Source organism: Diplotaxodon limnothrissa, linkage group LG12 (genome assembly GCF_057381915.1).
Source record: "Diplotaxodon limnothrissa isolate DT_005_m linkage group LG12, D_limnothrissa_male_GT1.1, whole genome shotgun sequence".
NCBI lineage: Eukaryota > Metazoa > Chordata > Actinopteri > Cichliformes > Cichlidae > Diplotaxodon > Diplotaxodon limnothrissa.
Genome location: NC_140607.1, coordinates 33,174,813 through 33,197,986, shown reverse-complemented (window position 1 = coordinate 33,197,986; position 23,174 = coordinate 33,174,813). Strand labels below are relative to the sequence as shown.

Genomic DNA, 23,174 nt, shown 5'->3' with positions numbered 1-23,174 from the left:
CATCTGTTACAAAATGAATTCTTGAATGTTTTTCCACGTGAAAGATTTGTCATGGTCCTGAGTCTGAGGACTCAGTGTTTTGTGTTCCTTATGCTTTTGTTCATTCAGAGTGTGTATTCTGTTGTGATTTTGCCATTTGTTAGGTTTCTGTTCTTTGCCTGCCTGCTTCCACTTCTCTGTGTTCCCTCTGTCTGTCCATGGTGTTATTGTGTCTGCTCATGAGTCTGCCTGTCAAGTTCAGTGTCCGGTCTGGTTCTCTGTGTCTGTTAGTTTCCTGTTTTATTCTGAAAGTTCATGTCTCATGTCAGTGTGTTCAGTTTTACCTCTCCCCTGTCTCGTTAGCCTTATTGCTCCCAGCTGTGTCTCCCTCCTGTGGCCCATTCCCTGATTACTCCCCGTGTATTTAAGCCCTGTGTTTTCCTGTGCTCTCTGTTGCGTCGTCTGTTTAACTCCATGTCAGTCTGCATTATTCTGTTACCTGGTATTCATTCTGCGTCTCTCTGCCATCTCTCTTTGTGCATTTCGCTCCTCCTCCCGTGAGTGTCTGGTTTAAGTTTTGTTCTTTAGTTTTCCCAGTTTAGGTTTGTTTACTCCCCGCTCTGCTCTTCCTGTTTTGTCACTTTATCACCTCTGCAAATAAATTTTCACTCGCACCCCAGTCAGTGCCTGCATCTTGGATCCTTTTCTCAATTCACCACACGACTGCTGTGCAGCCGTGACAGTACGACGCGACCACAAGATGGATCCAGCGGTCTTGGCCGGGGAGAGCGACCTCACACGTGCCCTACGCCTGGTGGACTGGGTAACCCACACCTCCAATACACGAGCGAAAGTTGTGGGGATAAATGCCGTTGAGGCAATCCTGGCCGGAAATCCCTATCTCCACCAGGTCCGGGGATTTACAGACTTAATCGCTGAGCTGCATAAAGCCCAGGAAGCGGTGCAAGCTCGGGAAGTAGCCAATTGTGCCCAGCAACAATGGACTACGACCGCCACAAAGCATCCGTCTCAGATTCACCCACCGGAGGTTTCACGGCCCGACCCCCCAGAGGTTTTTCCCTGCCTGTCGGAGCCGTCAGCGGTGGGGAGGAAACATTCGCGCCACCGACGCTTCACCCCACAGCCGGATTCAGGGACTCCTGTGCGACCAGCTGTGGTGAGTTTTAAGGACGCTGGTGCTTCTGGGACTGTGTTTTCTGGGGCCGTTCATGGGGAGGGTAAAGACAGTACACGGCGTTTACCTACCTTCGTGGTAACTGACCTCTCACAAGTTGGCATTTTCAAAACATCCATAACAGTAGCTGACTGTGTTTCATCCACTCCACCACCAACTCCAGTCTCACTTCAACCAGTACATCAGCCTTTAGCCAGTTCATTAGCCCAGCCTGCATCTATGCCATTAGCCCGATCACCCGTTCCCTCCATACTGGAGGCTGTGTCTGTGCCACCCATTTTGAATCTCGTTCCTAGCACCCATTTTGAGCGGAGAGACAAATGCATTAAAACCACTCTAGTTTCTCAGAAACTGGCTAATTTAGAGACTGTTACTCGCCCCAGGGCCTCCCCAGAGGCTGGGTCTCAGCCCCCAGCAGACTCGGGACCCCTGGCGGTTAAGAAGCCAGCTGAGGACCACACCCGGCCGTCGCTGCCTGAGCAGACCCAATGCTCTGTGCAGCTGCAGTCTGCCATGTGTTTGCCAGAGGCCCGTGCGCCTGCTGGTTCTGTTCTGTCCCTGCCAGAGGCCCGTGCGCCTGCTGGTTCTGTTGCGTCCCTGCCAGAGGCCCGTGCGCCTGCTGGTTCTGTTCTGTCCCTGCCAGAGGCCCGTGCGCCTGCTGGTTCTGTTGCGTCCCTGCCAGAGGCCCGTGTGCCTGCTGGTTCTGTTGCGTCCCTGCCAGAGGCCCGTGTGCCTGCTGGTTCTTTTCTGTCTCTGCCAGAGGTCTCCGCACCTGCTGGTTCTGTCCTGTGTGTGCCAGGGGCTTTAGTGCCCACTGGTTCTGAGACTGTTTTTGCTGGGGGGCCCGAGGAGCCCGTCCAGCCATCTGCCTCGTCAGCTGGGGGGCCCGAGGAGCCCGTCCAGCCATCTGCCTCGTCAGCTGGGGGGCCCGAGGAGCCCGTCCAGCCATCTGCCTCGTCAGCTGGGGGGCCCGAGGAGCCCGTCCAGCCATCTGCCTCGTCAGCTGAGGGGCCCGAGGAGCCCGTCCAGCCCTCAGCTGCAGTCTCATCACCAGCTGCAGTCTCATCACCAGCTGCAGTCTCATCACCCTCGCCTGGTCCGGCTTCCGCTTCCTCATCAGCCTCGCCTGGTCCGGCTTCCGCTTCCTCATCAGCCTCGCCTGGTCCGGCTTCCGCTTCCTCATCAGCCTCGCCTGGTCCGGCTCCAGCATCCTCATCAGCCTCGCCTGGTCCAGCCTCCGCTTCTGCTTCAGCCTCGCCTGGTCCAGCCTCCGCATCCTCATCATCCTCATCAGCTTCGTCTGGTCCAGCCTCCGCTTCGCCTGGGGCTGCAGGGGCCACGCAGCCTTCAGGTCCCCTACTACCACCTCCACATCGTCGGTCATCTGCCAGGCCGCTTGTTGGGCATCTCCGCCACTGTGGACGCCCTCCTGAACGCCCTCCTGAACGCCGCCACTACCTTCCACGTGGCCGGCCTCCGGACTTGTTTCCACACCGCTGTTGCCGTCCGCACGGTCGGCCCCCAGAGCTGTTTCCACGCCGCTGTTGCCGTCTGCACGGTCGGCCCCCAGAACTGTTTCCACACCACTGCCTACTGCGTGGCCGGCCTCCGGACCTGCCCCACTGCTGCTGCCTTTCACGCGGTCGGCCCCCGGAACTGAACTGTTTTGGCCTCCGGGTCGGCCCCCTGACCTTGTCCGTCTGGGCCTTTTCGGACTATGTCCCTCCGTCCTGGACCCCCACCGCCCGCCCTGGTCGGGTCGTTTTCTGTTTTTTGGTTCGTGGGGGTTTTTTTTGGGCTTTGGTCCGTTTTTGTGTTTCTGTTGGGCTGTCTGGTGCCAGCCCTTGAGGGGGGGGGTACTGTCATGGTCCTGAGTCTGAGGACTCAGTGTTTTGTGTTCCTTATGCTTTTGTTCATTCAGAGTGTGTATTCTGTTGTGATCTTGCCATTTGTTAGGTTTCTGTTCTTTGCCTGCCTGCTTCCACTTCTCTGTGTTCCCTCTGTCTGTCCATGGTGTTATTGTGTCTGCTCATGAGTCTGCCTGTCAAGTTCAGTGTCCGGTCTGGTTCTCTGTGTCTGTTAGTTTCCTGTTTTATTCTGAAAGTTCATGTCTCATGTCAGTGTGTTCAGTTTTACCTCTCCCCTGTCTCGTTAGCCTTATTGCTCCCAGCTGTGTCTCCCTCCTGTGGCCCATTCCCTGATTACTCCCCGTGTATTTAAGCCCTGTGTTTTCCTGTGCTCTCTGTCGCGTCGTCTGTTTAACTCCATGTCAGTCTGCATTATTCTGTTACCTGGTATTCATTCTGCGTCTCTCTGCCATCTCTCTTTGTGCATTTCGCTCCTCCTCCTGTGAGTGTCTGGTTTAAGTTTTGTTCTTTAGTTTTCCCAGTTTAGGTTTGTTTACTCCCCGCTCTGCTCTTCCTGTTTTGTCACTTTATCACCTCTGCAAATAAATTTTCACTCGCACCCCAGTCAGTGCCTGCATCTTGGATCCTTTTCTCAATTCACCACACGACTGCTGTGCAGCCGTGACAAGATTAAATGATTCATTGGATGAAAATGTTGGAAGAATGTATAATAAAGCCACATAATTCTCATTGTTTGAGTAACCTAAACGGTTTGGACAGATCAGTCAGTTTGAATTCTGGACTTTGATTGGAGTTAAAACTTCTCAGGGATAAAGGTTCAGTCATCGAACTGTACACGTATGTGTATGTATATATGTGTGTGTGTGTGTGTGTATGTGTATGTGTGTGTATATATGTGTGTGTGTGTGTGTGTGTGTGTGTGTATATGTGTGTGTGTATATGTGTGTGTGTATATGTGTGTGTGTGTATATGTGTGTGTATATATAATTCTCAGTGATAAATGATTAATTTATATCAGAAAGTATCCAGATATGCTTCTAGCTTTTAGAAATCTTTATGCAGTCAGCCCAGTATGACCCATAAAAGACATCTTTCATAGTATCACACAACCAGAAATTTGCTATATGTCATTATAATTGAGTGTATTGATCTCTAGAGTGCATTTGCAGCCATTTTCTGTGCAGCTGTGATAAGGCCCGGTTGTGCCTGAGTCTGAGGAAGTCACCTCCACCTTATCAGTCATCTCTGCGATGTGACCAAGAATTCGGCAGACACCTCAGACTGATAAGATTAACCAAGGGAGCGGGCTGGGGGTGGGGTGGAAGTGGGGGCGCTGGGCCTACCTGTCCTCTGTTGAAGATTGGCAGGAAGAAGTCTCTGACTCTGACCTCCGATACCGCCGTCTCCGACGTGAGTGAGTCCGAGAACTGAAACAAAACAAAGAAAAAAAAAAAAAAAAACACGTAGAGAGGAAGCTAAGATTATGATTAGTTTTTTTCACAAAAAACTCCACTAAAGTAGCTTTACATAATCCCTGTCTTCTTGGGCTTGACTTTGGTTTAGCTGTTCAAAACATATCTTTTTGCGCTCTCTTCCCCCTCCCTTTAAGACAACCATTTTATCTGATCGGTGGGCCATTGCAAACACAAGGTCTCTACAGCCTGGTGTTAGGACTTCTGTGTTGATTGGCAGGAAGAACAGTCAGAGCTGTGTGATATATTAAGAATATTTTCTTTTTGTAACACCATTCAAAGAGCAGGAAAAGAGGAGTAAAGCGTTTTAATCATAGCGATTACCAAGACTGACTTAATTATTTGAAACTTTGGCAGTTTTTGCAATTGTATTATTATTAGTATTGTAACTAAATAAATAAATGCATTATTTATTCCATCAATTAAACATACATTGTACAGGATTTACAACAAATTTTACTAATGTCCCAGCTACACATGAGACCTATCAAGCCAAACATGCAAGCAAATAGCATAGCTGCACTTCTCCAAAGATCAGCAGTACAAGAAAACCATTATGCAAACCATTTAGTTTTGAGAGAAACTTGAATTTCTGTTATATGTGTGCCTCTACAGTAAGACCAAAAAAAAGGATTACGAACTTATTAAAACTTTTTTGGGCACCTTTCTTTTGTCTTCCAAAGTCTGGCTAACCTGGAGGGCCAGAGAGTTATCCAGAAATCACACTTTCCAAAGTTTATGTTCATAGTACAGGACAGTTTGCCATGACCTGCGTATGTCATTCTCAAACAGAAGCCTCCTCTGCTATTACATGAAGCAACGCAGAATTGCTAACTGGCAAACAAATCCACACTGACTCCCAACAACTTTACAAATTTACAGCCAAAATAAATATATTTAGAGCCTGGTCTACCCCCTCTTTATGATAAATATGAACGAATACATGTGATGAAGAATAAAAATCGAACTTTTAAATTGTTGTTCTTTGTTCTTTTGCCTTCCTTCAGCTGCTCCCATAAGGGTCGCTACAGTGGATCACCTACCTCACCCTGGCACCTTCCTCTGTCACACCAACCCTCTGCATGTCCTCCTTTACTACACCAATGAATGTTCTCTGTGTTCTTCCTCTTTTTCTCCTGCCTGGAAACTCCATCTTTAATGTCCTCTGTCCAATATATCCATGATCCCTTTGTGCAGTTCAAAACCATCTCAGCCCTTCTTATCTAACTTTGTCTGCAGTCCGCTCAACCCGAGCTGTCCATCTGATATACTGATTTCTACTTCTGGTCATCCTGGTCACTCAAGAAAATATGAACATCTTCAGTTCTGCCACCTCCAACTACACATCCTGTCTTTTTGTAAGTGGCACTCAGTAGTAATGATCTCACTACCATCCTGTAAACCTTCCCTTTCATCCTTTTGTGCCTTCTTTCACGAATCACTCCTGACTCTTGTCTCTGCTTTAAATGTGCATATAATGTACATCGCCACTTGGAGTGACAGGTTGATGTTATGTTCTGTTCTCTATTCATTTGCACTAAAATACATTAAAACATTATCTCTTTAGTTTTTCTAGTAAGTTCATTGTGGTGGCTATTTAGCTTCTTTTACAAAGCAGAGGACTGCCATATACACATTTAATTGACATGTGCTATTTGTCCAATTATCTGCAATTCAGCAGAGGCAAAAATGGCCTCACTAGTAGTCCTTTAGTTTGGATAAATGCAAGAAAACAAACTCAAACCACAATACTCCACATCTGCATGCTTTCACATTGTTTATGTTGGACAGCCAAACATTTCTAATTGGTAGCAGCTATAGTTTTTCTCCTTTCCCCACATTTTTAAACAAGAGTAGTGCTAATGCAAAAAAGTGTCTTGTAGCCTACTGGTGGCCAGAAGTTTAAAGATGAACAGACCAAAAATGGCCCCTGCATACGTTTTGTCTTGAGAAAGATGTTCACAAAACAGAATTAGATTCTCATTTAATATCACACTGAATTATGGATGCTCCTCTTTAATTGAAAGCTGGTGACTAGACAGTTCTGATTTTGCCATCCAAAAAAAACTGTCTTGGAAAAAGGTGAGGCTTTAAAATGGTAGTCAAGCCAGTCTGTTATGGTGCCTACATCTATATTTTATGTGCAGTCTGTGGCCTTTCTCCACCTTGAATTTTCAGCTATCAATGTAAGTGTTTACAGTGGAGTGACTACTTTTGTCACGGTCTGCAGAGACAGGCCGTGCGGTGGTGTGTGTGATGGACCCAGGTGCATACACAAGTGAGTAGATGGGAGTGGACTTAACAGAAAGCGAGCCTTTATTATGGCTGAAGACAAAGTGCACAAACAAAGCAGGGATGGCGTGACTAGACTATAACTAAACTGGGAAAACTAATACTGCGACAAACTAAGAAAACTCAGACTATGATGATCACTGCAAGGACTGACCATGAAAACATGGAGGTGAGAACACAGACGACGCGACACAGACTGTACGAAACACAGAGACTAAATACACATGAGGGATGATCAGGGGAAGTGGATGCACACGGGGAACACAGGTGACACTGATAATCATAACAAGACACGGCAGGAGTGAACGTAACACTGATGGGAGATGGGCAAAGTAAAGCAGGAAGTACACAGAGGTTCAAACAGGAGGAGAGAGAGCACGGGGAGAACGCAGACATAACGGGCTGGGGAAAACATAGAATAAAGCACAAAGAGAGACGAGGGCTCATAAATACACAGAGGGGCACACAGGGGGTAAGAGTCACGAAGGGAAAACACATAAGGAACAACGTAACAGATCAACCCAGGAAGCATGGCCTAAATAAAGAACAAAATACAAAAATACATGAAAACTAAGAATACTGGGCCCACATGGCCCAGGACCATGACACCACCCCCCCCTAAAGGGCTGGCTCCCGACAGCCCAAACCCGAGAAACAAAACACAAGCGAAACAGAAAACACCCCACCCAGGGCGGGAGGCGGGGGACCAGGACGGAGGGACCAGAACGGGAAACAAAACAAACAACAGAAAACACAGGAGCACATGACTAGTCCAAATAAGGTTCAGGGGGCCGACCCAGAGCCCACAGGCACAAGAGTTCACGGGTCACACGGTCGGGGGGCCGACCAGGCGGGTGGCACAGGTGACAGAGTTGGTCCGGAGGCCGGCCGCGCGGAAGGCAGCGGCGGCGGCGAGGGAGACGACGGAGCAGTTCAGGGGGCCGGCCGCGCGGAAGGCAGCGGCGGCGGCGAAGGAGACGACGGAGCAGTTCAGGGGGCCGGCCGCGCGGAAGGCAGCGGCGGCTCTCCAGTCTCAGGCGTGCTGGCCATGGCCTGGTGGGCACAGGACCAGCCGATGGCGACGCGGGGGCCGGACCAGGCGTCGCTGCAGAGGCTGAGGCTGGGCCAGACGAGGACGAAGAGGCTGAGGCTGGGCCAGACGAGGACGAAGAGGCTGAGGCTGGAGCTGCGGCTGACGAAGACTCTGAGGCTGGAGCTGCGGCTGACGAAGACTCTGAGGCTGGAGCTGCGGCTGACGAAGACTCTGAGGCTGGAGCTGCGGCTGACGAAGCACGGGCTGGAGCTGCGGCTGACGAAGCACGGGCTGGAGCTGCGGCTGAGGCTGGACCAGACGACGGCGAAGCAGGAGCTGAGGCTGAGGCTGGACCAGGCAACGGCGAAGCAGGCGCTGAGGCTGGGCCAGGCGACGGCGAAGCAGGAGCAGGAGCCGAAGCTGGACCAGGCGAAGCAGAAGCCGAAGCTGGACCAGGCGAAGCAGAAGCCGAGGCTGGACCAGGCGACGGCGAAGCCGAGGCTGGACCAGGCATGGAAGAAGACACGGAGGCCGGACCAGGCGTGGAAGAAGACACGGAGGCCGGACCAGGGGTGGAAGAAGACACGGAGGCCGGGACGGCTGCGGAACCTGACAGCAGCGGGACGGCTGCGGAACCTGACGGCAGCGGGACGGCTGCGGAACCTGACGGCAGCGACGCTGCAGGCGGTGATGCGTATGGTGATGATGTGAATTCAGGCAATGGTGTAGGAGTCACAGGGGATGATTTAGCAGATGGTAGCTGAACAAACTTCCCCGGACCGCCAGCAGATGTGCGGTTGTGCTGGCTGGGTCCTCCAGGACCCTCAGCTAACGAGGCGTGGTGCTGGGTGGGCTCCTCGGACCCTCCAGCAGACGAAGCTTGAGGCTGGCCGGGCTCCTCGGGCCCTCCAGCGGACGAGGCTTGAGGCAGGACGGGCTCCTCGGGCCCTCCAGCGGACGAGGCTTGAGGCTGGGCGGGCTCCCCGGGCCCTCCAGCGGACGTGGCTTGAGGCTGGACGGGCTCCTCGGGCCCTCCAGCGGACGAGGCTTGAGGCTGGACGGGCCCCTCGGACCCTCCAGCTGACGAGGCTTGAGGCTGGATGGGCTCCCCGGGCCCTCCAGCGGAGACAGGTGGCTGAACGGGCCCCTCGGGCCCTCCAGCTGAGACAGGTGGCTGAACAGGCTCCTCGGGCCCTCCAGCTGACGAGGCTTGAGGCTGAACGGGCCCCTCGGACCCTCCAGCGGAGACAGGTGGCTGGATGGGCCCCCGGGCCCTCCAGCGGAGACAGGTGGCTGAACGGGCCCCTCGGACCCTTCAGCTGACGAGGCTTGAGGCTGAACGGGCCCCTCGGACCCTCCAGCGGAGACAGGTGGCTGAACAGGCTCCTCGGGCCCTCCAGCTGACGAGGCTTGAGGCTGAACGGGCCCCTCGGACCCTCCAGCGGAGACAGGTGGCTGAACGGGCCCCTCGGACCCTCCAGCTGAGACAGGTGGCTGAACGGGCCCCTCGGACCCTCCAGCGGGAACAGACGGCTGAGGTAGAAGGCAGTCTGAGGCGGAGAGAAAGCTCACGCCATTCCTAGCAGGCTCAGAAGCAACCTGTACTGCCGACGTGTGGACCCCTTTCGCCGTCTCATGAACCTGGGCTTCATGTGGTGCGACTATGAGAGCAACGCTAGAAAAAGTCCCAGATTTTACAGAGTCAAAAACATGGTCTGTGATTTCGTTGCGTGCTCCTTCAAAGCAGTCACACACAGTTCCTTCAGCTCTGGAGCCCAGTTCCGTTATAGTCTCTGGCCCCGGCAAATCAATGCTCGTCTCACTCTGCTTCATAGAAGGGACGTGAGGCACGAAAACGCAGTCACTCACCGGAGTTAATGCGGTGCAACGGCGGCGCCGGCGCCGCCCCCTTCTGGTAGCTGGCGCGATGGGCGCTGATGGCACCAATGCAGAGGGTGACGTAGCGGCGATCTCCCCGTTGTCCGCCCACATCCTTGCCAGAATTGAGGCAGGCGAAGTAAAGTCTAAGCGGATTGGAGACGGCGAGCGGCTGGTAGGCTGTGCAGCAGGTGAGAGGTCCTGCTCCGAGATGAGCCAGGGCTTCCACCGGAGCTCGTCCTCCCGATAAGCCCGTAACACCTGCTGCCGCTCTTCCTCGCCAAAGTCCATGGCCTCCGTCGTCTCCGTGCGCCACGCCGTGCGGCCAGACCGCGGTGAAGACGCGGAAGCCGACGGGGCGCGAGCGGAAGGTGTGTCGGTGGCGAGCCTCACCGTTCCAACTGCAACTGCTTCTGGCTCGCGAAGCAGCGGGGAAACGGGACAACAGCAGGGCTCTGGCGGCATAGCCTGCACACTAGGCAGCCGTGGCTGCGGACGGAGTTGGAGAGCGGTGACGAGAAGGTCGGTGATCAGCGGGTGTAGTGCCTCCCATAGCCAGGGAAACACAGACACGCATACTCCCACTTGGCGGGCCAACTCCTCCCGTTCCTCCTCTCCGGAGCACCGCAGCCATCTACCACATAGCGACTCCACCGTCTGGAGGATCTCCCTCTCTTGTGTCGCTGGGTCCGACATGGTCGCGTCGTACTGTCACGGTCTGCAGAGACAGGCCGTGCGGTGGTGTGTGTGATGGACCCAGGTGCATACACAAGTGAGTAGACGGGAGTGGACTTAACAGAAAGCGAGCCTTTATTATGGCTGAAGACAAAGTGCACAAACAAAGCAGGGATGGCGTGACTAGACTATAACTAAACTGGGAAAACTAATACTGCGACAAACTAAGAAAACTCAGACTATGATGATCACTGCAAGGACTGACCGTGAAAACATGGAGGTGAGAACACAGACGACGCGACACAGACTGTACGAAACACAGAGACTAAATACACATGAGGGATGATCAGGGGAAGTGGATGCACACGGGGAACACAGGTGACACTGATAATCATAACAAGACACGGCAGGAGTGAACGTAACACTGATGGGAGATGGGCAAAGTAAAGCAGGAAGTACACAGAGGTTCAAACAGGAGGAGAGAGAGCACGGGGAGAACGCAGACATAACGGGCTGAGGAAAACATAGAATAAAGCACAAAGAGAGACGAGGGCTCATAAATACACAGAGGGGCACACAGGGGGTAAGAGTCACGAAGGGAAAACACATAAGGAACAACGTAACAGATCAACCCAGGAAGCATGGCCTAAATAAAGAACAAAATACAAAAATACATGAAAACTAAGAATACTGGGCCCACATGGCCCAGGACCATGACAACTTTTCAATTTAATATTCTGTTTACTGTTAAAACAACACTGAAGACATTAAGGCTGTCAAATTTTAGTCATATACTGTATCGCCAAATCACAACAACAGTTGCCTCAAGGTAGTTCATATTGTAAGCTAAAGACTGTACAATAATACAGAGAACACCTCAACAATCAGATGATACCAGCAACCTCTGTGTGACAGTGGGAAGTTAAAACTCTGTTTTAACAGGAAGAAACCAAGAACCAAGGCTAGATGGATCCATGCTTTCATGTGGTTTATGCCAAATCCTGTCCCTATCATCTGAACATCAGCGCAGAAATCAAGACTCATCAGACCAGGCAACATATTTTCAGTCTTCTGTGTTCCACTTTTGGTGGGCTTATTCAAAATGTAGCCTCAGCTTTGTGTTATTAGCAGACAGGAGTCATTTGACACCAAGTGTGGTATCCTGTTGCTGCAGCTCGTCTGCTTGGAGGTTCGATGTCTTGTGTGTTCAGAGATGCTCTTCTGCATTCCTTGGTTGTAATATGTGGTTATTTGAGTTACTGTAGTGCTCATATCAGCTCATAGCAGTCTGGCCCTACTCCTGTGAACCCTGACAACAACAACAAGGTCGACAAGCTGGATCTGTAAACCCTAGAGATTGTGGTGTTGAAAATTTCAGCAGCCTGACCGGCACCAACTACCAAAGTCTAGGGATGGGTACCGGTATCCGGTGCCATGATGACATAACGGTAGTAACCAGACCGAAAAACAGCGCACATTTCGGTGTTTTATTTCGGTGCTTTTTTTTCCTGAGCTGTGATACACATTGATTTCTAGCCAATCATTTTACGTTTCCGAGGATAGTAGGCGGGTCCAGGTACGTGCGTTCTTTTAGAGCAGAGCTACAGATTAAAAATGCCCAAGGCGAAGCGGTCAAAAGTCTGGCTGTACTTCACAGCAAAATATGTAAACTCAGCAGCCTGCAACAAGTGCTTTAAGGTGATACTGTGATACTGCGCAAAGGAGGTAACACCTCGAATCCAATGAAACACCTGGCGACGCATAGCGTTTTTTTTTTTAAAGCCGAAAAATGCGCCGTATTTGATAGTTTGCTGCCAGACCTCACACCGAGCACATCTACTGCGGGTGGGTTGCCTGTTATCGGACCCGGAGTTAGCAACATCCCCCAAAAACACGAAGAGGAGAGTCCTGGCCCCTAGCCCTGCCAGTGTAGCAGAAATGATGAGGATGATGATGCAGCAGCAGCCGTTCTTCTCTGTGTGAGTAGCTTAATGTTGTTCGTGTGTAATTTACGTTTAGTAGGCTAACCACGTTATTAAATTAATGTATGTAAGGTGAACTAGCAAACATCATCATAGCTACATGCGGCTGTCTTCTTGTTTGATGGCAGATACTCCCTTCACCCTGGCCAAAAAGGCTAAAATGACCAAAGAAAAAGTGGAGAACAGCTAAACATGAGAGGTTTTTGGAAAAAGTTTGTGTTTTTTCCATTGTTTAAGCACTGCTTCCAGCCAAGAGTGATACCATATATGCCACATAGCTGCAGAAAAAGCTAACATTGTTATCTTTTTACAAAAAAAAACAGCTGAACATGAGAGGTTTAAGGATCAATTTTGTGTTCTCCATTCTTTAGGCACTGATTTGAGCACCGTTTAAGCACCGGCACCGTTTCAAAAGTACCGGTTTGGCACCGGTATCGGCTAAAACCTAAACGATACCCATCCCTACCAAAGTCTCTTAAGTCAGTGGCCCCCAACCCCCGGGCCGTTTATAGCTCCATGAGCCATTTGGTACCGGACTGTGAGAGTTGAGGCTCGAGTGTGAAATTTATGGTTTTCAGAGTTTTTATCAGTTTTTATCGTTACTTTCTTTAATTGTTTTTATTGTTAACTTGTTTTCTCTGGGTCTTTTCCTGTGTGTTATGAATAAATCTTCTTTTTTTTGGTACTGGTACTGGTTTTATTTTGTAGTATTTATCCACGGCAACTTTTTTTTTTTTTTTTTCACAGCATATGTGATTTATTCTTAATAAATTACATTTTCCATTGAACCACATCATATAACAGTTTACATCCTGAGCTGATATCAACATATCAGTTAGAACGAAATTTGATGATTGAACATCAACTTTAAAAAAGCACCAGTCAGGAAGGGCACAGTGTGAGAATAACACAAGCATTATTGAATTTCATCCTTACTTTGATTTATTCTTTTTTTGTGCTTATTGCTCCAGCTGCACATGGAGTCCACACCTTTCTCACTGACGTGAGTGGTTTCGATAAAGGTACAGGGACACTTGCCTCTCTCAGTAAAACCTCAGAATTTTCACTCAAATTAAGGATTTGTTTTTCAAGTCACATTAAGAAAAGCATCCTTAAAGATTGTAACTACTTTTTCCAAGTGCTCTCAACAAGTAAAGGCTCAGTAGTAAGACAGTGTGCAGTAATAAGTAATATCTAAAGTTAAAACAGTTATATCTTTTGTTGACTTTGTTGATATATCCACGGCAACTTAAAGGCTGGTCCGTGAAAATATTGTCAGACATAAACCGGTCCGTGGCGCAAAAAAAGGTTGGGGACCGCTGCCTTAAGTCACCTTTCTCCCAAATTCTGAGGTCAGGATCAGAATCAGGAAGAAAGGTCAAATACAGGCATTAGTGAGGTGCTGCCATGTGATTGGCTTATTAAATATTTGTGTTAACGAGCAGTTGAATGGGAGTGCCTGATAAACAGGCCAGCTTTTATTTATTTAACGTCAAAATTGCATATGTCACATCATCACCTTATGTTTCTTTATTGGCTACTCTGAGTGACAGGTCACATTAGCGAAGGGAAGAGTATAACAGAATGACAAAGTCATGAACGAGTGAAGTGATCTGAATAAAAGAAAAGAGAATAAAGAGTTGTAGTCAGCTGGAAAGCAATGGTTTCCGTTCAAGTCAGCAGCTACCGAACATGGCTCTGTGCTTACAAACAACAATGCGCTCATCCAAAGTCAAATTATAAAATGTTGCAAGATCACAGCATGAAATTGGTTTCTCTTACCCTCTTTCACCCATTTTTCTCTCTTTGTGGCTCAAGTGTTCAATCAGTTTTTCTGTTTGCAAAGGTTCTTTCACGCTTAGCTCAAGAAATATAAAAGCGGTACGTTTCTGTATTCACCTATCTTGCCCTTACAGGATAGTATTTTGCAGTATCCTCTCTTTTTCCTCCTCGACAGTGGGTATTCTGAAAATACTGGATGGACTACCATTGCTGGAAGAAGAGGAGGTTGTGAGGGGGAAAAAATAGTGTAGGACCTGGAGAGTACATTCTGATGCAACAGTCACACACTGACCTTTTCTTGTGCTTGCGTTCATCCTTCCTCTTATGTTTTAAACTTGAAGAGCTGTTAGGATGAAAGAGAATAATATCATGAGAGAGCGGTATTGATACTGACGAAGCCTGCACAGACAGCTTGCATACTTGCTGATACTAAAAGAGAATTGCGTTTCAGGTGGAAATCCAGTAATCTTGCTGAAAGCAGGCACCAACTGTTACACAGGAACTCATCCTGTTATGAACCGTCTTTCTTTTAGAAATGAGATGTGCACAGTGCAAGCAGACATGCAGAGGTTATAGAAGAAAAAAATCATATATGTACCTGTGTTTTGACTTCTTGGAGGTATACCTGAAAAGGGAAACAAGATGATTTAAGTCATAAATATAAAACTCGTGCAACTGTTTTTGTATATTGTTTTAACATTTACTGTACTTACCTGTGCCGCTTGCTTTTCTTGGAGCTCTTCTTCTTCTTCTTTTTCTTCTTCCTCGGTGGTGACAGGCTGTAAGAAGGAGACCTAAATAAGGAAAAATTTTAAAATAAATATGAATTTAAAGCATTCCTCTGCACAAACCTTGGTTTATTTATTTCCACACCAACACACATAACACTGCAGTGTCATCTAATTTTGGAAACTGACCTTTTCCTCTTCCTCTTCCGCTCAGACTTCCTCTTCTTCTTCTTCCTCTTTGGCCGAGGGGAAGGTTCCTCATCAAAGGACGGACTGTGAGCAAATTCAGAGCAGAGGGGACACGTTTGTTATCTTTTTGGGATCCAATGAATGATACACAGTCTTACATTCAAGAATTTCACAGCGATTTTTGATCTACTGAATCGAAAATATTCTGACTTATATTCTTTCAAGATTACTCAATGCAGAAGCCTTTACACCTATAAAGAAATGTAAATGAATTTCTAATAGCTCAATATCCCTAAGAATTATGCTGTACAGTTTTAAAGCTTGGACCAGCTGTTTGTTTAACCCTCCGGGGTCCAGAGTATAATTGGCTGTTGTTGACTACTTTTGATTATACCTCTATATTTTACCTTGCCTTGTTTGGTATCATTCTTTTCAGCAATGGTACCACATGTCTGAATTTAAAGGTTTTTTTCTTCTCATTTTCACATACTCTATTAACACATTAAATCTAAAATCAGATGCGAATGCAAATATAAATATAAATTGTAAATTTAAATTTAATATACATATATATATACACATAAAAAAAAACACCCAGCACGCCCCTGCGGGCGGTTTATCCTTCAAGCTCGGGTCCTCTACCAGAGGCCTGGGAGCTTGAGGGTCCTGCGCAGTATCTTAGCTGTTCCCAGGACTGCGCTCTTCTGGACAGAGATCTCCGATGTTGTTCCCGGGATCTGCTGGAGCCACTCGCCTAGCTTGGGAGTCACCGCACCTAGTGCTCCGATTACCACGGGGACCACCGTTACCTTCACCCTCCACATCCTCTCGAGCTCTTCTCTGAGCCCTTGGTATTTCTCCAGCTTCTCGTGTTCCTTCTTCCTGATATTGCTGTCATTCGGAACCGCTACATCGATCACTACGGCCGTCTTCTTCTGTTTGTCTACCACCACTATGTCCGGTTGGTTAGCCACCACCATTTTGTCCGTCTGTATCTGGAAGTCCCACAGGATCTTAGCTCGGTCATTCTCCACCACCCTTGGGGGCATCTCCCATTTTGACCTCGGGACTTCCAGGTTATACTCGGCACAGATGTTCCTGTACACTATGCCGGCCACTTGGTTATGGCGTTCCATGTATGCCTTGCCTGCTAGCATCTTGCACCCTGCTGTTATGTGCTGGATTGTCTCTGGGGCATCTTTACACAGCCTGCACCTGGGGTCTTGCCTGGTGTGATAGACCCCAGCCTCTATGGATCTTGTACTCAGAGCTTGTTCTTGTGCTGCCATGATTAGTGCCTCTGTGCTGTCTTTCAGTCCAGCTTTGTCCAGCCACTGGTAGGATTTCTGGATATCAGCCACCTCCTCTATCTGCCGGTGGTACATACCGTGCAGGGGCCTGTCCTTCCATGATGGTTCCTCGTCTCCCTCCTCTTTCTTGGGTTTCTGCTGCCTGAGGTATTCACTGAGCACTCGGTCAGTTGGGGCCATCTTCCCAATGTATTCTTGGATGTTCCTTGTCTCATCCTGGACTGTGGTGCTGACACTCACCAGTCCCCGGCCCCCTTCCTTCCGCTTAGCGTACAGCCTCAGGGTGCTGGACTTGGGGTGAAACCCTCCATGCATGGTCAGGAGCTTTCTTGTCTTTATGTCAGTGGCTTCTATCTCCTCCTTTGGCCAGCCTATTACCCCAGCAGGGTACCTGATCACGGGCAGGGCGTATGTGTTGATGGCCCGGATCTTGTTCTTACCATTCAGCTGACTCCTCAGGACTTGCCTGACCCTCTGCAGGTACTTGGTGGTTGCAGCCTTTCTAGCGGCCTCTTCATGGTTCCCATTTGCCTGCGGGATCCCCAGGTACTTGTAACTGTCCTCTATGTCTGCAATGTTGCCTTCTGGTAGTTCAATCCCCTCAGTTCTGACTACCTTCCCTCTCTTTGTTACCATCCGACTACACTTCTCCAGTCCGAACGACATTCCAATGTCATTGCTGTATAGCCTGGTAGTGTGGATCAGTGAATCGATGTCTCGTTCACTCTTGGCATACAGCTTGATGTCATCCATGTACAGGAGGTGGCTGACAACTGCTCCGTTCCATAGTCGGTATCCGTAGCCAGTCTTGTTAATGATCTCACTGAGGGGGTTCAGGCCTATGCAGAACAGCAGTGGGGACAGAGCATCTCCTTGGTAGATCCCGCACTTGATGGTAACTTGTGCTATGGGCTTGGAGTTGGCCTCTAGTGTTGTACGCCACATCCCCATTGAGTTCCTGATGAAGGCTCTTAGGGTCCCATTGATCTTGTACAATTCTAGGCATTCCAGTATCCAGCTGTGGGGCATTGAGTCATAGGCCTTCTTGTAATCAATCCAGGCAGTGCACAGGTTGGTCAGTCTGGTCTTGCAGTCTCGGCTGATTGTTCTGTCTACCAGTAGCTGGTGTTTTGCACCTCTGGTATTCTTGCCAATTCCTTTCTGTGTCCCGCTCATGTATTGACCCATGTGCCTGTTCATCTTAGCCGATATGATGCCTGACAGGAGCTTCCATGTAGTACTGAGGCAGGTTATTGGTCGGTAGTTGGAGGGGACCGGTCCCTTCTTGGGGTCCTTGGGGATCAGGACCGTCCGGCCTTCAGTTAGCCATTCCGGGTGTCTCTCGTTAACTAGCAGCTGGTTCATTTGTGCTGCCAGACGCTCGTGGAGTGCAGTCAGCTTCTTCAGCCAGTAGGCGTGAACCATGTCGGGCCCTGGTGCTGTCCAACTCTTCATACTGGAGACCCTTTCTTGGATATCTGCCACTGTGATGGTTACTGGACCCTGTTCAGGGAGGTCGCTGTGGTCTGCCCTCAGATCCACTAGCCACTGAGCATTGCCGTTATGGGTTGCATCCTTCTCCCATATGCTCTTCCAGTATTGCTCCGTCTCCAGCCTTGGTGGTGCTGTTCTCTTATTGTTCCCTTGCCACTGAGAGTACACCTTTGCTGGTTCTGTGGAGAACAGCTGGTTTATTCTCCTGCCTTCTATCTCTCTGGTGTACCTCCTCAAGCGGCTGGCCAAGGCTGTGAGTCTTTGCTTGGCAGTTTCCAAGGCCTCAGGTATGGACAGCTTGCTGTATTTCTTAGGCACCTTATTTGTCGCACCCTTCTGCAACTCTGTTAGTTGGCTAACCTCCCTCCGTGCTACTTTGATCTTGCCCTCTAGCCTCCTTCTCCATGGAGGGTACTGCCCCTTGTGGCTGTTCAACTTGTAGCCAAGCATCTCACTGATCACTGCTGCCGTATTGTAGATCAGCTTGTTAGTGTCGGTAATCGTGGTTGTAGGTATTGCCCGTAGTGCTGCATTAACATCATCTAGCAGACCTTCTGAGGGTACTTCACGTAATCTTGGTAACCGGCTATGGGGGATCCAGGTTTCAAGCTTGGCCATGACCCTATTTTTCAGGTCAGTTCCTCTCGCACTCAACAATCCTTCTCCTATCGCACTTGGGGCTATGTACCCAATCTCGGGTGGGGGTGATGATATCTCCCCCCTGACCTGGCGTCCTGACTCCTCCTTGCCGTAGCATTTGTGTTGTACCTCGTCAATCTCTAGCTGTGAGAGCAGTCCCTTCTTTCGAATGTTGGAACACTGAGCTACTAGTTGTTTCGCCGTCATTGTGGATGTTGGGTATCGAAGAATCCATAGGTCCCTCATCCTATTCATGTAGCCCCTTCCGCCGGGGTTACTTGCGTAGTAGCATTCCAACAACGCCCTGTTTTCGTCCCTTGCCCACCGATGCCTTCTTGTTCCAGTAGCCCACTTTTCGTCAGGGTGCCCTGGTTCCTCAACACCTGACGCGGACCTTGTTGATCCGGGCGACGTCCGAGCCGGCATGCCTTCATATTTATCTGTCTCGCTCATGTCTGCGGTAGGCTTGCTTAGCATAGGGGGTCTAGCCTTAGGACCCTTACTGGATACAGACGCCCCAGGCAGGAATCGAACTTGCGATCCTCTGTTCCAAAGGCGTGTAGTTTAACCACTACGCTATCCAGCTGCTACATATATATATATATATATATATATATATATATATATATATATATATATATATATATATATATATATATATATACACACATGTTTTTGTTTTTGTTTTTTTAAATAAACATTTAAAACTATTTACATAATAATCAGGTGTCCATCAAATAGGATGCCACACAAATTATTTTTGCCACTCCAAAAAATAGTTTCTGTCCACTATAAGACAGAGGAGCACATCACAAGCCTGGTACCTCCAGGCCTGACAGCAGGAGGTGTATCACTCCTCCTGTTTGCCACCTGGAGTCAAACTCTACATTGCAATCTGCCTTTGGTGGCTTTTTAGCAACTGTGACATTCAGCCATTGCCCCGTTGTTTTGACAAACAAAACAAAACAGACGACTTAACTACACACTAAATAAACAAGACAAAACACTAAACGTCACAAATCTCTCAAAACTCACTTTCTTTTTCTCTCACTCTCACTGCTATCACTCCTAAAACTTCCCCCTCTTCCTAAATAACCAAATGTCACATGTTGCCATCTAATATTTGGATTGCTCAACATGGTACATTTGTCCACCAATAGGAAAGGAATGTTTTTTCATGTATTTTTAAGTGCTTGCAGGACTTGAAAAAATGCAGTTTTTACCCATTTTTTTCTTCCAGCAGACAGGAAAAAATATCATGGCCTATCAATACAATTTAAAAATTGGTATATAGTTGGAAGCACTTTTAACACAAGCTGAAATGGATTCTCAGGGAGACTACATCTTGCTGCTATGCCATCTTAAATTGATCATGTGATTTGGGTCCGTCGACCCCAGAGGTTTAATTATTGACTGGTTTACGCTTTACTCCTAAGCTTATGTGGTTAACTTAGTAGTTTCCTATTTTCACACCCAGTATTTACACCACAGTTGTTATTTGCAGCTGTATTTGTATCAAACTGATGAATCAAATTCCTGCAGCCACTGTTTTTTTGTTCTGCTTTTTTTTAACCACACCCTGAAGGAAAAACATAGCTTTACTGCCCAAAATGCTTCACTATGTTTAAAAGCTCTGTAGCCAAATATATAAAGTGTAACTGGTGCCAAGTATTGTTTACTGGAATATCAAAGCTTTTTTTTTTTTTTTTTTTTTTTTTTTTTTTGCTGAAAAGCAGCCTTCTACAGGCCAGAGGCAGAAGTTTGCCTTTTGCCAAAAAGCATTTTCAGGTTGGCAGAAACCTTTAGGAAGTTAGGAAAAGTCAAACAATAGAAGTGGTATAGGGTTGAGGTGGATGAATAAATGTTGCGGATGAAAGCACTGGACTGTCATCCAGAAGAGTGTGGTTTGTAAATGGTTTGTATTTACAAACCACACTCTTGGTTTGTAAATGGTAAAAATAAATGGCCTTTACTAGTCCCTAAGGACCCCAAAGCGCTTTACATATCCAGTCATCCACACATTCACACACACATTCACACACTGGTGATAGCAGCTTCATTGTAGCCACAGCCACCCTGGGGCGCACTGACAGAGGCGAGGCTGCCGGACACTGGCGCCACCGGGCCCTCTGACCACCACCAGTAGGCAACGGGTGAAGTGTCTTGCCCAAGGACACAACGACCGAGACTGTCCAAGCCGGGGCTCGAACTGGCAACCTTCCGATTACAAGGTGAACTTCCAACTCTTGAGCCACGATCGCCACGATTTGTCTTCCATTTGCTATCAATTCTACTAAGTTACTAAGTTATTCATTGTATTATTTGTATGGCTAAAATACACCTAGTGTAACATCTCCCAACTAATTAGGCATTTACTTTCATCAATTCATGGAAGATAGTTTGGCGGTGTAATACTATTTTTCAGGATACACACACACACACATAAACACACACACACACACGAGTATGTGCAAAATCTGCACAATCTACAGTTCACAAATCCGTGGTGGAAAATTTGTCTAAGGTGTCAGGAACATGAAAAACACTGCTAATTAAAAAAGTTTGTTTTTGTGCCATAAATGCAAATTAAAATGTTACTGAGGATATAAATATATAGTATATAAAGATCCAGAAAACAGTCCAAGTTAAACTGCTCTGTGGTCTAGTGAATCAAAATCTTTTTTTAAAAAAAAATCATTGCACTAACATTGTGTGGGGTAAAGGGAAGCAGGACCAGCCTGGTTGTACTTCTTTGGTCCTTCACACAGACAGCTTTGCAAACCGCTGTCTAAAATTTGTAGCATTTACTGTGACAAGGGGGCAGTTTAGGCGAACCGCCACAGCCACTGTACTAGTACACACTGCCTGATAACTTGTACATCTGTGAAGGCACCATAAATGCTGCATAATATACAGATTTTGGAGCAACATGGGCTGCCTTCCTTTTTCCGAGAAGTCCTTGTCTTTCTGAACAGCAAAATACCAAAACAACATTCTGCATGTATTGCAACAGCATGACTCAACAGCGAAACAGTCCGGGTGCTGTAACTAATCTGCCTGCAGGAAGCAGAGAACATTTGGCACACTATGAAATGGAAAATATGTCAAAGGAGGCACTGGACGGTTGAGCAGCTGAAATCCTATATCAAGCATGGGAAAACATTTGGCTTTCAAATCTACAGTAATTGCTCTCCACAGTCCCCAAACATTTTTGCTGTTAAAAGACGACTTGGAGCAAAAAACAAAACAAAACATATATATATATATATATATCTATTCAATGATCTACAAATGATTTGTAGATCATTGCATTGTGATTTTATTCACAGCGTCAAAGTCTTTTTTTTCTTCTTTTTTTTGGAAACTGATTGATATATTCTTTGGGAATTTGCTGTATTGCTTTCCTCCCTAAAAGTATTTACAGATAAATAACCATGACAGAATGGGTGGGGTAAAATAATCCACATGACTCATCACTGGCAGCACATAACTGCACATAAATGCATCCTGATTCTCTCTCACAACAATCATAAGCAAGATTATCTGTGATCCAAATGTCCCATACGAGATAATCTCGTGACAAAAGGATGAAAAATCCTTTCCAAACTGGTATAGACATAAAACAAATAACATGCCAGCGAACGTCACTATACTTTACTCAGAGGGAGGATCACAGATTTGATCTTGAACTTAAAATACAGACCTTCACTTTTTGAGCTGCAGGGCCTGCTGAGCAATTTTATGATTTCGATTGGGAGATGATAATTTATTTCTGAATTTAACAGGGATAAAGCATAATACTTTAATGTACCATAGCCGAAAGGTAAATTTCATCTCCAGTCCCTGCACAGAGGCAGCTAGCGATATACATCTTGAAGAAGCAATGAGGTACACTCAGTTTTGGTTTCCAAATAATTTAAAGACAGATATTTTACCCTGGCCACCGCTCTGTAATGGTGCCAAAAATGCAGGTGACTGTGAGAATGTGTTGGAATCTCTCCATGTAGCTCATGGATCCTTTATTTCTGCACACATTGTTCTGCGTATAGCCACATTCTCATTATAGTGTGAGATATTCTTGTTATCCATCCTTTCTTCTCTTGAAGTGTGAATTCATCACTATACTGGAAAGAAAATGGTCGTATTCCATCTGCTGACCAGCTTGGTTGCTGTCCAGTGGTCCACTTCATTACTCTTTTAAAATGACTGATGTGGAAAAGAAGATGAAGGTCTTTTGAAGCACCACAGCCCCCCTGAATGGGCCTTTCAAGTGCAGAAGAGACTGAAATTCATAGCAAGGAAATACATGAGAGAGTGACTAACCATATCTGGGTGATACAGAACAACAAAAAAAAGTAGTTATCATAATGGGTATAAACTTGTGGATATTTTCTGGAAATTTACAGACTAAGTGGTGTAGTGGTTAACACATTTGCTTGGCAAGCAAATGTGACCTTTTGTTTGCCAAGTCAGAGACACAAATTCCCTTTGGGGATGCATTAGGAAAGGAACAGGAGCCAAATCAAACATGTGGAAATACTTGCTGTGGCAAGGGAGCAAGTAGCTTACGGACTAAAAGATTAATTGTAAAAGTTACTGAATATTTGTGAAAACCGAAGCTGCATTTGTAGCATATATATGTGTGTTTTTCTGCCTAA

General features: G+C 47.5%; 1 protein-coding gene across 1 annotated transcript in view; it reads right to left on the bottom strand.

The window, feature by feature from the left end:
* The window catches only part of srrm4 (serine/arginine repetitive matrix 4), a 70,247-nt gene that overhangs the window by 6,863 nt on the left and 40,210 nt on the right, over positions 1-23,174 (bottom strand). The window contains exons 4-8 of the mRNA XM_085368719.1: positions 15,074-15,157; positions 14,870-14,950; positions 14,755-14,781; positions 14,449-14,499; positions 4,386-4,469 (exon numbers count right to left, since the gene is read on the bottom strand). Coding sequence (XP_085224845.1) covers positions 4,386-4,469; positions 14,449-14,499; positions 14,755-14,781; positions 14,870-14,950; positions 15,074-15,157 — 327 coding nt within the window. The remainder of the gene's footprint in view (positions 1-4,385; positions 4,470-14,448; positions 14,500-14,754; positions 14,782-14,869; positions 14,951-15,073; positions 15,158-23,174) is intronic.